Source organism: Varanus komodoensis, unplaced genomic scaffold (assembly GCF_004798865.1).
Source record: "Varanus komodoensis strain SLA01 unplaced genomic scaffold, ASM479886v1 scaffold26, whole genome shotgun sequence".
NCBI lineage: Eukaryota > Metazoa > Chordata > Lepidosauria > Squamata > Varanidae > Varanus > Varanus komodoensis.
In genome coordinates this window covers 4,506,853-4,523,526 of record NW_025335684.1, presented here as the reverse complement: position 1 = coordinate 4,523,526, position 16,674 = coordinate 4,506,853, and the positions used below count along the sequence as shown (strand labels likewise).

General features: G+C 50.9%; 1 protein-coding gene across 3 annotated transcripts in view; it reads right to left on the bottom strand.

The window, feature by feature from the left end:
* The window catches only part of SDK1 (sidekick cell adhesion molecule 1), a 482,213-nt gene that overhangs the window by 72,198 nt on the left and 393,341 nt on the right, over window positions 1–16,674 (bottom strand). For all 3 annotated transcript variants that reach the window (XM_044433572.1, XM_044433573.1, XM_044433574.1), the window contains 2 exons: window positions 15,115–15,213; window positions 2,116–2,310 (listed from right to left, as the gene is read on the bottom strand). In XM_044433572.1, coding sequence (XP_044289507.1) covers window positions 2,116–2,310; window positions 15,115–15,213 — 294 coding nt within the window. The remainder of the gene's footprint in view (window positions 1–2,115; window positions 2,311–15,114; window positions 15,214–16,674) is intronic.

Here is a 16,674-nt window from a genome sequence, read left to right as displayed (position 1 = left end):
GTGTGCTTGGCCGCGCTGCTTGTCCTTGTTGGGTTTGTTTTTGTTAGGGGGGGTGGGGGGGGGGGGGGGGGGGGGGGGGGGGGGGAGAGACATGTTTTCCAGCCACCAGAACTTCTGCTGCTGATTTGTGGGGGACTGCATGCTTGGGAGGGGGTCCCACTTCCACAGAGGTGCTTGCAAAGGACCGGTTCCGAGCCCCAGCTGGGCTGCTCTGCTGCCACATGTGATTTGAAATTTTCAGGATTTCACTGGTTTTTGCAAGCAGGCTGACCAAAACCCTTCCCCTTTTAGCTGTTGTGGAGAAGAGGGAACTGTTGTGTCCTGGATTTTTATATGTATATGTGAAGGGTGGGATATGTACTAGAATAGTAAGCCAACAAGCAAGCTTTTGAAGGGGCAGGAACTCTGTCCTGCTTCACATCTAGCTGTGCTAATTACAGAGGTTTTGGGGCACTGCAGGCAGAAGGGGGAGCCATGGAACGGGTGCTAACTATCTTTCCAAGGGATGCAGGCACGATCCCATCTGCCCACCATACGTTATGACAAAAAGCAGAATAAATCTCCAGTACTCCCTACCTGCCAATTGGCAGCCCCGGAGTTTCCTACAGCTATGGGTACAGACGGAGCCTGAAATGGTGCGAGGTTTGTAGGCAACGCAACCAGGCAACGCACAAGCAAGCTCAGCAAGGAGCTCCTCGTTCTGCCTGCAATTCCGCGTGGAAAGATACACCAAGACGAGTTGATGGGAATTAAGCATCGTTTACCCATGAGTGGCTGCATCCACACTTCAGCTGAGCCTAGAGGTAAGCCAGAAGTGCAAATGGATTCTTGGTTAGTACACACCATGCATTGTTTCCCGCCTCCGTTTCATGTACAGCTCAGACAACTTTCTCACAGAGGGAGCTGGAGGTATTTTGCAGGTCTGTATTCAGAAGCTACTTAATGGCTGGGCAAATTATGGGCAAATGGAAGATGGCTTGGGGAGACAGGCGTCCTTGGAGAGCTGTTGAAAGAGAACCGATCAGCGCTGCTACAGAACTGCCAGCAGCCCAATCCAGCTCTCTCAAGTTTCCACCACGAATCATTTTCAACAGGGTGATTCCTACATTTGCTATCTTTCTGTACTGAGATGTTAAGTGTCTTATGCCGTGCCAGTTGGATCGAGAATCTCCACAAGAAAGCAGACTATAAATCTAATCAATCAGGGAGCAAATAAATTATGCAGATGTAGGATATTGCATATAATATTTAAAGTCAGTTCCCATAACTCAAAATGAAATCTGCTCGATGACCCATTGCGTTCCAGTACGGGTGGGAATCCAGGGTAGGCTGTGCGGCCAGGAGCCAAATTTGTTCTATACCAGGAGTGGGGTCCCCTTTGGCTTGTGGGCCAATGCAAAGCAGCTCTAGGCGCTTGGTTCTAGTGGTAGGTGGGGCTGAAAGGAAAAGGGGTGGAGCCAAAAGGGAAAGACGCCCCAAACTATATAGCAGCATGTTGTAGTTTGAAGCTCTTGGTGCCAGGAAGGAGACTTCAGGACAGGCTCAAAGAGCTTCAAGCTCTTAGCCAGGAAAGCTCCAGGTACCCAGGGAAAGGGGGCTGAGCCAGAGGAAGGGGGCTTGGCTATCTGCAGAACCCCAGAAGGACAGGCGGGGATCCTCGGGGGGCCAGATTTGGGCCCTGCGCCTGACGTCTGCCACTGCCGCGCTAGAACCTTCGCGGTGAGCGGCTGCTGCCCGCAGGGATCTCACCTGATCCGAAACCCTGGAACGATACAAACCCTTCCCCCACTCCCGGGGACACCGTGGCCCAAAGAGCATTTTGCCAGGAAATGGCGACACACAGCAAGGGGGTGCAAAAGAAACCACGAGAATCTGCCCTGACCCAGCTGTGCAATCAAACCGTCATTTCCGCTTCCTTGTTGGTGATGCCCCCCAGCCGTTTTTTTAAAGGAATGGGAACATGTTGTAGGAAATGGCCCACCAATTAGGCTCCTACCTGAGCTGATAGAATAAGAAAAAGAAGGAAAGAGAAAGGGAATTTGGGATGGGGGGACCAATCCCAGCAGGCCTGGGTAATCTCTCTTAGCAGGATCCCACCCCGACGGCCGCCATTACCTCTCTTTTCTGTCGTGATGACGGTGGCTTCCAGGGGCTCCCCCCAGCCCTGTCGAGTCTTGGCAGAGGCTCGGAAGATGTACGCTGATTCGGGAAGGAGATCGGTAGCCACAAACTGCCTGACTGTGGAGCCAACTTCCACCGTGGTGAACTTGGTCGGGCTGCTGGTTGCCAAGCGGTATGCGATTTGATATCCTGAATTCATGGTGACAAACAAGAGGAGGAAGAAGAAGATGGTCAGAGGAGTCAGCCTTGTTTTTCCCATCTCGTAGTGGAGGAAAAGTGCCAAGCTGTTACTGCGTCCTAATCGCTTATTCATCTGGAGGCCAAACACAGCAATTTGCCTCTTTTTAGGGTTTACCAGCCGAGGCTGAAAGCCCAATACAGCATATTATCTGGGAAATTACTGGCAATATGATGCATAGAGAAGGCCTTCTCGGTGATAATCCACCATGAAATGTGTTTCACGTTTCATTCTTCATAAGAACGAGATGTGAGCACAGTTTTGTCTTCCTGGAGCACATGGATGCACTGTGAAAATGTGACGGATATCAAAGGAAAGGATACGTGGCGCATTTTGACAAGGCAAGGCCATCCGACGCATGGGCCCGTCCCCCCCCCCCAACAGCCAGGCAAAGACGGGGGAGGCTGTGAGGATGGGCATCGGGGCCGAAGGTTCTTTCCAAGCTCAAGCCCCTGGCTCTTTGGGGACCTGGCAAGATGGAAGCCTGCACGGAGGGAGACATGCCACCCCTTTCTTCCCACAGGCCTTTGCGGTTCCATCTGAGCTCCTATTTTTGGACTGGTCGTGCAGTAGGGCCGGGGGGGGGGGGAGCCTCTTTCCTACCAGAAAAAGCTGGCCCAAGGGAAGGTCGAGCAAGGGCTGGGGCTGAGCATGGGGAACCGGAGGTGCTGCAGGACTTTCGCCCCTTGCCACCTGTATGTCTGCCCAGGTGTTGGGGAGGGGGGGCCAGGTATCCTCTTTGGTGGAGGGCCGGCCTCTGTTCGAAGGCCCTCATCACCACTGGGCTCTGGCACAGGCAGATGTGTGGCACAGGCAATAGCGGGAGACAAACCACATTTCTATTGACTGTTAAATTATAATAATCATTTCTCGATTTATTTCATTGTGATGGAGCTATTGTTCAGAGGAGACTTGCTTTAGCGTTCTTTTAATTCTGCCCGTGGTTCAGAAAAGCCAGCTCAATGTAAGAAACTGAATCTCCATCTATGATTCCACTGTTGTCCGAGGCCCTCCAAAATATAAATAAATAATTGCTCTCGCAGGCGCAACCTCAGATCACAGCTTTTGCTAAGTGACGGGGAAAGCTTGGTGGAGCTTGCAGGGATGGGTGGAAAGGATTGATGCATCCCTCATGCTCTCATTTGTTGTTGTTAGTCACAAAGTTGTGCCTGAGCCATCACGACCCCATGGACAACTCTCCTCCAGGCTCTCCTGTCCTCCGCCATCCTCCGGAGGCCACCCAAGCCCGCAGCCACCGCCCCAGTGACCCCATCCAGCCCCCTCGTCCTCTGCCGTCCCCTTCTCCTTTCGCCTTCAATCATTCCCAGCATCAGGGGCTTCTCCAGGGACATGCTCTCATACCGCCGGGTAAAGGATGGTCAAACAGAGCAGATCCAGGCAGCTGCGGGCTGGAGTGTATTTTATTTTACTGACTTCCACCATGGAAGTCCAAGTGGTCCCGAAGGCCTTCTGGGCAGTCTTCCACCCAGGCTCTGAGTGGCTCTGGACCCGCTGAGTCGATCTGAAGGTACTGCAAACTCAGCGGGGAATAACTTGACCTCTGCGCAAGTCTCTTCACCGGTTCTCATTATCTGAAGTGCAGTCATGTGGGTCAACGCATCCACGGCCGCCGTCCTCAAGGATGGCACAGCACTGACTGCTCAAAGACTTCCTGAGAACCCTGTAACCAGGTTTGCTTTCTTCTGGTGCTTACTGCAAGCCCAGGCCAGCTGCGACGCTCCAAAATCAATTTCTATCAGAGATGGCAGGCACGGCTTTGTTTGCCGCAAGAACGCTTAAACGCGCCATCAAGTTAGATGGCCGGGAGCTTGGAGGATGACGGCCAAATCAACCCAGAAGAGCAGCAGCTGAACGCAGTGGTGAGAGAGCCCTGGCAGCCCTCTGACCGTCCTCTGGACGCTAAAGAGCGCTGGAAAGACAGGAGACTAATTTACCGCCATCGCTCCCTTTAGGTCCCCACTGCCGCTTGGAAATTTGTGAGATTCAAATAGCAAAAAAAGACAGGGAGAGCAAAATCGAGAGGATGAGGGCAGGGGGTGGAGAAGGATCCTTGTGGCAGTGGAGACCCATCCATCTCCGGCAGAGACGGGGCACTGACAACTCCATATACGAATGAGGCAAGGGCCAATAAAAGCGGATTCGGATGTTCCTCTGCAGAGCCAAGTCTGTTTGCTCTGCGTTTTCGCACATGGACTTTGGCGTTTAATTGGGACACAGATGGCGCTAATTGTGTGCAGTGGGGCTAGCAATGCTTTTACAGATAACCTGTCTTCTCCCTATATATCATTGTCTTTCCCCCCACACTCGGGAGGAAATGGGATAATTTGCCGCAGCTGAATGGGAAAGAGGCTGCTCCTTTTGTTTCCCCAGCCAATGTGTCATTGCCAGTCACATCTCGTGGACGCTGCTGCTCCCGAGGTGCCGGCGGAGGGCCCCCGTTTCGCGGAGACTCAAATTATAGCAGACAAGATTTGAGCATGAGCCCGGTTGCCGAAGCCGCCCTTGGAACTGGAACACAGGCAGAGGAGCATGTAGCACACGCACACACACACACACACACACACTCTCTCTCTCTCCTCCCCACAAACCTGGCTCCATAAAATCAAGAATCCAAATATCAGCTTTGCCAGAGCACCTGAACCACCAGTGGGAGCCTGGAAGAGCTATGAGAGAAAAATAATCACACTGCTGCTTAGGCTGATTGTCCTTAGACATGGACATATGGCCTGTGCGTGCGCACGCGCGCACACACACAACCGAAGGGCTGAAAAAGAATCAGCCTAGACATAGTTTTCACAAAATCCCACACTAGCAAAGTCTAAGGTTACATCCAACGCGCTCAGCGTATGTGCACGAAAAGGGCACTGTTACTGGGTGGTTCTTCCACCAGTCGGGATCTGGGCTGCTCGGGAGACCAGCCTGGGTCGGTCCCAGGCCCTGCTGGGGCTCTCAGCCTTCCGAGGAGCACTCGGGAAGAGCAGGCCCGGCGACACAGGCCCCTCTGGGAGTTCTGAGTTTGCACTGTGCCCGACCCCTTCCTGCATCGGCCACGCATCCTGCATGGCCCCCTGGCCTCAGCCGCTCAGGTCTTCCCGTTCGCTGCCGTGCCTGCACCCGCCTCACCGGCTCCCCTCGGCGACACACGTCCTCCTGCTGGCTCAGGCTCCGTTCCCACCCCTTTGCAGCGTTTGCTTCCAGGTGGATCCCGCCCTGCTGTGTCGCTGCAGCAGTGCAGCTTTGCCCGCGTTCTGCCTGGCCCTCGCCACGCACCCTGCCCGGTTATCCTGCCTCCAGGTCCCTGCCCCTCTCCTTGCCTTCCTGGCTCCTGACCTCAGCCTGGGCCATGACGGATGGCGAGCTGCCATTCCACCTTACGCTTGGATGTTGGACTGGTTCTCAGCCCTGGTCCCAGTGCCTGTGTCTTGTCTCTGGCCACCCACCTCCTGGCCCTGAACCCTGGAAGCAGTGGCACTCTGCTTAAAGATGCAAGTTTGCAGCCACAGGTCACCCGGGAGGATGGGTGCCCTTGGGGGTACACCACAACCTCCAGCTGATATACTGTAGATACGCAGAGAGCGGAGCTACCATTATCCACATCCACATAAGCGAATCCTGCACAAGCTGGCAGACAATAACAACATTCCACACATTGCAATAATGGGCTGAGCAACACACAGTAAAACCAGCAATTTGAATGAGTTCACCTGAGCCCTTAAGAAAGGGATTGACACAAAAATTAAGCAAATGCAGATGTATTTCCTGAGTTTAAATACCTGAACGCTGGCAATCTCCTTGCGAACAGATCCACAGCTTGGATGCTTTCTCAGTTCTGTATGATTTGTATAATTAAGGATGCTGGCTCTACAGTTTTTTAAAAAAATTGCAAGGAATTTATGGTTGACTTGGAGAGGAGTGGAAAGGGGTATCTCATTATTGGATGTCTTTGAAATCTGGAACATTAGAAAACACTGTGCCAGCCGGATGGTGTTCAGCGTTTGCATGTCGAAGAGTCTAATTTGCAGAGATCTTTAACTATGCACAGCTCATAAAGCAACCAGCGTGAGAGAGAATGAGGGACCCAATTCTGAATATATTTAGCTTTACCTTACGGATATTATGTAGACTGCCAAGGTATATGGAGTACATGGCACACTGTGAATTCCAGGCCCGATTTAGCAAACGATACAGCATTTTACTTAACTAGTTTTAAAGCCCAGAAAGAGAGAGCACATCAAAGGATACATTGGAGAGATGTGCTCTGACCTTTCCCAGTCTCTGTACATGTGCAGAAAGGAGAGCTGTAGTTAAAGCACCAATCAGCCGGCATGAAATATGATGGGGAGGCAAGGGGGGGGGCGGAGGAGGCATCAGGGAGGATGTTGCAAAGGAGAAGCCAAGGGGAGTGGCAAAGACGGGGCGCAGCATGAAACGAGCACAGGCACCAAAGCAAAAGCCTGGAGGGGAAATACAGCACATCGAGTGGAAATCAACCTGGGTCTGTGGGAGGATTCAGGAGAGAGTACAGATGAGGCAGCCGGTCTGATCCTGTATCCTTTCTCGCTTGCCTCCCTCTTGACCGCAATGTCTCGTCAAGCTGAGCGTTTGTGGGCCTGATGGGCTGAGGTGCTAGCGCATTCCAAGGCAAACCCACCTGGTCCATCGAAAGGAGCTGTGGGAGCTGGGACAGGCAATGGCACCGTGCACACCCCCTGCCCATGGCTCAGTGTGAGGGAGGGGATTCCTGCTGGGAACCCCCCCCCCCCACTATTGGAGGAGAACCTTCCTGGTGACACTTGCAAAGGACCGAAGGGGGAGCCCGTCGGATGTGTCTGGTGTGCGGATTCGGCCCTCTCAGGGCTCCCGTAAAATCCCTGTAGGGGACCCCTGTGGGAGAAATGGCTGCTCTTCTTCTGGATGAGGAACAGGAAGGCCTTTCTTGACCCACACACAGGCTGAGGACGGGCAGGAAAGGAAGGAACACGCAAAGTCTCAGCCGCTGACGTGTCACATTTCGTAATAGCGAGACCTACTTATCTGGAGTTAAAAGTGAACGGCCGTCAGCCTGGGGTAACAGGCACCACGCCCTGGAGCAACTCGTCCGCTGCAAGGCCACCCGACATGGGGGTGCAGCGGGCAGTTCCACGCCCTGCTGGTTTCCTTGCAGGGGGCCTGGGGCCAGGGCTGGCCACCAGCAGTGGGTACGGCTGGGCAGGCACCCAGGGCCCCCACTCCGAGACGAGACCCCTGGAGTTGCTCCTCCCTCTCGCCCTCGGGGCTGGCTTGTCCCCTTGCCGCTTGCCGTGGCCAAGTCAGTGGCGGTGGGGGTGGGGGGGCCGATCGCCTTTGCTGGCTCCCCGCCTGTCAGCAAGCAAGCTGCAGGCGCAGGAGAAGAGACTTGAGGGAGAGCGCCTTGCCCAAGGACGCGGCCTCCAGCCAGAGGAGGAGCTGAGGCCAGCGAGATGCTTGTCACGGACAGGATGCGAGCGGAGTCGGCTTGCCCGGCCGCCCAGCGTGTCCCCTGCCTCTTCCCCCTGCTCTGCCCAGGGGAGAAGGAGGGGAGGGGCAGGAAGGCTGCTTGCTGCCTCCACTCTCGTTTCGGGAAGTGACCAGGACTTCGCTTCCCAGTTCCCCTAGTGGGACAGTTACACAACTTGTGTCCATTTCTCCCGGTGCCTTTCCCATGCAGGAACGGACGTTGTGGGAGTCCATTCCATCGGTCTCTGTTGGTTACGCCCCTTTCCCCTTCCGAGCTCAGCTTTGTGGGAAGCAGGTGGCACCTTGGGGTGCTTTGCCCTCTTCGGCCCGGAATGCCGAGCTCATTCCCGATTTGGGCAGACAAAGGTTCCCTTACGCCAAGCTGGTCTTGAGGAGCAGTGGCGGTTCGGTCAACATTTGTGAACGTGCCCCCCTCTTTTCATGGAACTCTCTCACCAGTCCACCAGTACATTCACTTGGAGCAGGTTCGACTGGACTCTGTGTGGCTTGCTTCTGATTATTTATTTACTTTCTTAGCAAATTAGTGGGCCGTCCATCACTATCGTCTCTGGACAGCTTACAACATTATTTCAGTCCTCAGTAAAATAAGTTAACTGTTCCACACTGAGCAGAAAACTAATCTATTTAAAATAAATTAAATAAATCTAACACAATTAAAATTACTATATGTTAAAATATTGGTCAGATAAAAAGGTCTTGACCTGGCACCAAAAAGCATATAATGACGACGCCAGGCGGCTCTCTCTAGGGAGCGCATTCCTAGTGCAGGCATTATTTATTTATTTATTTATTTATTTATTTATTTATTTATTTTTATTATGGGCTCTGTTCGTCCCTAGCCCTCAAAAGAGGGCAGGGAACGCCCTTCAAATGGTAGCATCCATTTGGAATTTCCCCCAGACTGGAAAACGCAGCACAGGGCACCAGAAGCAACATGATGGCTGCTCCTATTCTTTTCCCCTAAAAAGAATGTCACTTGATTGCTGAAATACGGCTGAAACAGATAATCGGTTTTGAGGTGAGTGAGAGCTAAAAAATGGAGCTTGTCAATTCAATGCAACCATATCCTAAGTCACTTTGATTTAAGCACGGGGGAGTAAATGCCAAACCAAAACCAGCCAACCAAACACCAGTTGGCCCCATAAATATGGGAAGCGTAGCTGGAAAGGCTGGGAAAATAACAGACCCAAAGTATGCTTGTGCGAATCAGCCACAAGACCAAAATAATGTGTGAGATCATTCTGTGGGGAAATACTGGGACGCGAAATTCCCACAACAAAAAGAAGAAAAGGCCGGGGAAGTGCTGAGTGAAATCATACAAGAGAAATCGATAGAGGTAAATGGAAAGTGTTCAAAGAGAAATTAATGTATGCCCTGGGGCTATAGAAGCAATAAATGCAATAGGCATTTTAAAGGCCATTAAGACATGAGGAATAGAAACTCAGTATAAAATGGAACTCAAAAAATTGCTGAACACAGTAAAGAACATCTCGAGACAAAATATGCAAGGATATTCTTAGAGGAGAATGGAGATTGAGCATGAGATTGTCAGGAAGCAGCTCAAATTTAGAGAAAGAAATGAACACAGCTAAAGCCACCTTACAAGAGAAAAGAGCAGTATTCAGAGAACTTAGCAAAATACTTCGTACAAAGGCAGATACTGCCGTTTCCAGCGGATTCAAAAGGCTGTCATCCTGGGATGCGGCTCGCTTCTTCTCAAAGTTTTGTTTGAAACACATGTTTAGGTGCTGCCCCCCCCCCCCCCCAGTGAGTGTCCAAACTCAACAGACATCCAAGATGCAGCAGGGCGGTCAGCAGCCACACGGAACGGCATTCCTGCCTGGCCGATGGCACAGTGAGGCTGGGTGATGTGCGAATGGGTCAGAGCAACTGGGGGGCCGAGAGGGCTCAGAGAAGGGGTGTTGTTCTCAGGGCGAATGGTGTGCTTCCAAAGGCTATGCCAGCATCTCTGGCAAACTAGAACAAAGGGACTGCCCGCCAGAGCAGGAAATCCCAGCTCCCAAATTCCAGCGACGGATACCTAGAGGCCCCCGGCTAATAGGGGCAGATAATGCTCGACCAAATGCAGCGGCAGTCAGTTTTCCCGACACTTGTTGCCAGCAAAAGGCGTTTGGAGGAACTAAACACAAAGGTGCTGTTTCGTTACCGTGCTTGTTAAGAGACTTGTCAGTCTGGACGGCAGAGAAATTCCAGGCAGGTTTACTGGAAGGAACTTGCGCTGCATCTGGTGAGGCCTGTGAGCATGGCCAGCCTCTCCCACGCTGTCCAGGGGGAGCCATCGCCCGGTTCTGAACAGGCGAGCAGGCACGAGGCTGGGGTGGTGGAGCCATGAAGCTCCTTCGACTATGCCGGCTGAAGTCAGGCATGAGGATCAGCCTGCTTTTGAAGGGGGGGGGGCGGTTTCGGGAGCGGGGAAGCAGGGTGGGACCCAGTGCTTCACCCAGGGAGGAGGTCCTGGAGGACACAGGCTGCCCAGTTGGAGGGTGGGTGTCCTCATGTGTGCCGGGTTGCTCTCCAGCAGCGGGAGCTGCCCTGACAGTGGAGCCGGAAGCTTTACTGCAAGTGGGGGGACCATGGGGAAGCTTCCAGTTAGCATTCAGCTCTTTACATGAGCAGAGGCGTCTCTTTCCAGCTTGGGTAGAAGGCCATCTAGAGCAAGAACTGCTCCGTTATCTGTGGAGTCTCAGAGGAAGAGCTCCACTTCGAAGAAAGTTTGGTGCTCTGGAACCAGAGGGAAGGAGCAGCTCCGGACAGCGCCTAGTGGCAGCCTGAACCTTCTTTTGAAAGCCAGCCACACGCGTGATGGTCGCCACCCCGACGGGGGCAGGTCTACCGACGGACGCCCCGTCATACAATGGAATGCCTCCCTGTTGATTTTCAGCAGTGGCTCTGGCTCCGATTCCCAGACGAACCAGAGCCCACGGCAGTGGGCTTCAAATGACTCCTGTGCAATGTGAGGCTGCGGCTGTCTGGACCAAGGAAGCAGCAACAGTTGGCTATGTCTATTAAATGTGAGGTCACCCGAAGGCGACCACCTCTTCCCCCGAAGGCAACGAGGCAGCAGCTGCGCTCTCCACGCGGCATACTAATGCTGTTTTTATGCTCATCGCCACGAAGCACCGCCCGTCAGAACCAGCAGCAGTCGCCCTAGGAAGCTGCCGCGCATCTGAGCATACAAACACGTATTAATTTGTCGCAGCACCGGGAGGAGGGATCCAGCATAATGCTGAGAGATTAAAATAGTTCCCGTGCAGTTTGCTGATTTTTACCACTTAGCATTTCAAAGGCTGAAGGTGTACATGAATGCAACATGAGATCAAAACACCAATTTGCAAAGTTGGGTTGCGTCTAATTCTGAAGCAGGTTCTTGAGGGGGGTTCTTCTAACACAGCGTTATTTCCAGAAGCACGCTAGACTTCAGGGGAGAGAGGGATGCTAGCTCAGCTGCAGGTTTAGTCTGAAAGCAATCTCCTTTGCAGAACAGAGGGAGACCCACCCTTAAGCCATAGGCCATTTCGGCCCCAGTGTGAGGAGCTGCACGTGGGCCTGATGATCTGGAATGAGGATTCAGCAGGGCCAGGTATCCACCGTCACCCTCTCTGAAACAGGAGTTAGACTTGACTGGCAGCCGTCAGGAAATACGCCATGAAACACAGGTTCAAGCCCAGAGGTCGTCCTCAGAGACATCCCTCCAGAACTGCCTGCCAAAGGAAGGTGGGGAAGTGGCTACTACAGAGAGTACTTCCTCAGTGGTTGCACCCCACTTACGGGATGGCCTCCCTGGAGAGGTTTGCCTGGTCCCTTCCTAATATCCCCAGCAGGCCTACATGTAAATGCCATCATGCCTCAGAAGCTCCCCAACTGTTAAATTTAAAATGTGGAAAGCTTTGCATGGGAGAATAGGGATCGACCCTCATTATTGGTTGTAGCAGCTTCCGAATTCTCTCCTGATTCTGCAATTCCAAATTTCTTGAGCTTGGTTCCAAACTGCAGCCAATCCATGTACGATGAGACTTCTGTTGCTTTGGTTTTCAAATGCTGTGCAGAAGTCTGTTATACATAATTTACTGCAGTTTTGAGCTCTTTCATTTCTCTCCCGTTTTCTACATCGGGGTGGGCAGATGGTGGCTCTCCAGATGTTCTGGACTTCAAGTCCCAGAAGCTCCTGCAGCAAGGCATGATGGGGGCTGAAGACTCAAACGTCTGGTGAAGTGCTTTCAGCCTAGCCCCGCTCTGCGTTACAAAGGCACATGTACAATTGATAACAGTGCTGGAAAAGCCATCTCAAAATGATAACAACAGTCAAGCGGGACTCAGCAATGCAGCCCTGACAAATGAGTATGACGGACAATATTTCCTGACCTGCTGATGCCCCGTATCCTGCAAAAAAGTTGCCTCACGGAACAGCCATGTTTCATGCAATGATATAACGAGACGGGAGACTAAAAGCCTGTAGGTGGCTTTGTTCTCCCTTCACTGATTGGCTTGAGAATGGAGACATGGATTTTTGAGTTTCACGCTCCACCGGCTGGAAGGGATTCTTCGTTAACAACACGAGTTGAGAAATGCCTCCCTTTCTCGCTGGAGTGGAGCCTCCCACTCAGACTTCTTCAGTCTAGCAGGCAACGCTACTTCCGGACAGGTGGAATCCTAGCTAGCAAAATGCCTCACACAACTCCTGACAGGCCTTTTTCCTGCCTAAACACGCAGCCCCTCACGCCCTAAGAAGCCCGAGGCATCCCTGAGGATGGGAGGTTACTTCTTTGCTTTTTTCCAAAGAGAATTCCAAGTAGGTGGGATTCCCCTGGCACATGAATTCCTCATTTTATCTCCTGGCTTTCACAGGATAGCAAGACCACAAAGTACAGTGTTCTGTCTCAGATAATATAAGCAACTCGAGTGTAAGGAATACACAGAGGGATTCTGCCTGTGACAGATAACCGGGTTCAAGACCAAAACAATTCCTTCCGTCCATCCGTCCTTCCACTACGTAAAGGACTCTAGAGCAGCTGCTTTCAGATCCAGTCTACTGACACTCGAGGGCCCTATTACCATCGCCAGAGTATTTCGGGCTACAACACCCTATCTGAGGAAATGCCATCGACAACTAGCAATCCCAGACTTTATTTAACATGAAATCAAACTAGCAGGACTGCCTTAAAATAAAGAATCCCGTATCACTGTGGGAACAGTGTGAAAAGGCTTGCTGGGTTTCCTTGAGAAGAGCCCACACAGGTATTAGCTATGATTAAACAAACAATCCTAACAGGATTTACAATGGAGAGTACTTAGCATTATTGCCTTAGAATTAATCAGAAAGTCTTTGAATAATAGCCATTGTTAATCCTATGCAGAAAAGGCCCATAGAAATGAATGAGAGTTAAGTCCCCATTCATTTCAATTGGCCTATTCTACATAGGACTAATATTAGATACTACTGTGAGGGGTCTTGGAGAGATGAAACTAATCCTGCAATACACAGCATATTCCAGCCAATCAGGAGCTGTAGGACTTACCTTTATCTACACATGCATAGGATTCCACCATATTAACTTATTATCGCTATTATTAATTACATTTATCTCCTGCCCTATTAGCCAAAATGCCTCTCTGGGTGGGTTGCAGGATATAATAATACACACAATCAAATGAATAATATTAAATTAACAAATATTACAACACTAAAATCACAACAGCCAAGCAACAAAAACACCTCAGTAAACCTTCACAATGATATCAATGCTTACCAATAAAGACACAATAAAAGGCACTATAGGACTAAGATGTCATCAACACCATAAAATACTATGAAACGTTAAAATTATCTTGACACCTTTAAGTCTTTTGTGTTCAAATGCTGCCGAACTGATAATTTAATCAAGATGAGTTGCGGAGGGAGGGGTGGAGGGAGGGAGGAAGAAAAGGAAAAATTCTACCATAGTAACACTCAAACTTCTATTGCTTAGAAAAATGATACCTGTTGAGCTAATGACCCAGAACTTGATATCCATGAGCTACTTAATGAGATCCGTGTGTGTGCCATACGTCAAACCAATCCAATAAAAGCCGCCACAGACACAGCAAGTTTAAAAGTGCCAAAATGGGCACATTTACTCCTTTTCACTCCACTTTTGAACAGGCATACTACAGCTTTCTTTCAAAGTTTGGTGAAAATTACTCGTGTGCCTTATTCAGGCTTGCCCTAGAAGGCAGTCTTTGATTGCGCTGGTGAAGTTTCTAAGCAGCAGTTCAAACATTATTAACATTTTCCTGCCCCATTAAAGCCCAGGGCAGCAATTGCTGGCAACGTTGTGCTGTGGATGCTTGATTTCATTCTGAAGCTCAAACTCTGCCCGCACTTGGGTGTTTGCACAGGGGACGTGACATGGACGTGGATTGGGGCCACAGCAAATGGGAGACGGGGGGAACTTTCACGCTCGCTCCTCTTTCTGGCGATGCCCTGGGGAATCCTCAGGCAGTGCTTTTAATGCAGCCGTTCTGAGGGAGGACAGGCAATTTGGGAGAAGACCGCTGCCATCGGGAGCAGCAAGGACACATCTTCCCTGCAACCCCCACCCGACTTCTGCATTCGTGTTAAGGCACCGCGATGGCACACCGTGAAGACTGCACCAGCTTCTGGCACTGGCTGCTTTTAGAACCGATGCTGCGCCACGGATTGGCGAGAGGAGTTCCCCAAACGCTCCCCCTGTTCAAGCTCACACAGCCCTTCTTCCCCCCTCTTCTGCGCACACCGGTTCCTCCTTCCCCTTCCTGGATTTCTCCAGCTGGTTTGCTGGGTGACACAACATGGGTGCTCCGGTTCACCAAGACGTGCATTGGCATTGCACCAAGGCCCTGGTGGAAGCGCCTGTGACCTGTCCTGTCCCGGCAGTGCTTGGTCCCACGCAGGGTGTTTGTGGTTCGAAGGCGAGCACAAAGGCAGGCTAGGAAAGGGGAGGGCGAGGGAGGGGTTTTCTAGGATTCCTGGTTAATTGCAAAAAATATTGCAGACGCTTCCACCAGGAAAGCTTTAGAGGAAAACCTGAGTGCTTCTGAAGGTTCATGATAGCTAGAAAATTAGATTGAGAAGTGGTCTGTGGCTTCTTGGCTGTGCTAAATACCCTGACCATCTATTCAAATTGTCTTCTAGTTATTAGAAATGATAGGTAGCTGATACTTTTCTGGCTGAATCTTTCAGATCTACCAATTTTGCTTACCAAGAAGAATTCCATTTGGCTCTTCAGGGGGCTGCCACACGATGCGCACAGACGTCAGCCTCACCTCAGGAAACACCAACCGCACCGGGGGTCCTGGGGCTAAAACAGACCCAAAAGAAATGCCCCAAAGGCTGTTATAGACCCTGAAATGCTGAAGGTAAACATATGCCCAGTCTCCAGTTTTCTCTGTGCTTAGCCAGGTTCCCTAGTTGCCTCCCCCCGTTTTTGAAAAAGGATCAGCTAGCAAGTGAAGGGAGAGGCCCTTCTCTACCTGGGACCTGTTTCCAGAAGACACTGCTGGGATAGATGGAGAAATAATAGGATCTCGAGGCATGGTCCAATGTACCTGATCCCACTTTGACCTAAACTATGGGTACCAACACAGTTTTGAGAAGAAGAGGCTTTGCTGACATTCTCAGGGTTCACTCCCAAGGACTTCTGATGAGGGTTGAGGTCTCTACTTCCCTTTGCATGACCTGGAGAGAAACCCCAGGCAGAAAGGGCCTCAACTGGTTTCTTGGACTCACAAGTCTTGGTAAGAGCAGGGAGAAAGCTTTTAAATGCTGCCGAACTGGTCGCAGACGAGAAGAGACAAAAGGGTATTGTTTAATATAAAATGCAAGCTATCTTTGAGGGTCAACATCCCAATCAATTCTTGCAATATTGCGATCACAGACAGATGGTTTACTGCACCAGTAAATATATTTACAATGATGAGTAAATATATTTACAATGATGTTTTGACGAATGAGGTTTGGCCTCGGAGGGGATGAACATGCTACTCCTTGTGTGTCAGCTGGAATTTAAAGACATTTCATAACTCTGGTTATTATATTCTACATCATATACCAGAGAGGTGTTAAATTACCCCAAGAGGGAGAGGTTATTTTCTGTGTCAATCCGTGGCTGCCAAAGCTGAATAATATTCTCCAACCACACTGCTCAACTCCCAGGGTGAACTGACTTATAATTTCACATATGCATTTCCAGCCCTTCGGTTTGGCCTCAAGTGTCAAAGAGGGAGCAGGTGTGGATTTTGTGAGGCGGCCGGAGGGCAGGCGGATTGCCTCTCTCAACGTCATCAGGGGGAGCTCAAGATAATTTGCAGATCTGCAGACACGGATGTTCCCCTTAAGCTGAAATCCCTCTACGACTTTCACCAAGGATGCTTTTAATTAAAATGATCAGGAAGGAATCAAGCAGGCTTATGTTGGGTGGGGAGGGGTGGGAGCGCAATGCGCCCTTTGTCAACAAGTGGTTTAGGAAGGAGAATGAGCCTCTCATTACATTCTGCATAATGTGTGTGTTTTCCATCCATCCCAGTTGTATCCAATGAACAGTATAGATACTAAGCGATTCCACTTAATCCTTCCAGATCCTGAGAGGTGCTGGGCTCTTCCAAGGGCTACTAAGGAAAGAGGGGGAATTTTACGGGCTAAACGCTGCCTGTTGAGCCCTTGGGTACCCAAACTGTGGCGTTCTCCAGTCAGGAAATGATGCCTAACCTCCGAAATGACTCTGCCCACTCGGGCTAGCCACAGAAGAATGAAACAGACTTCA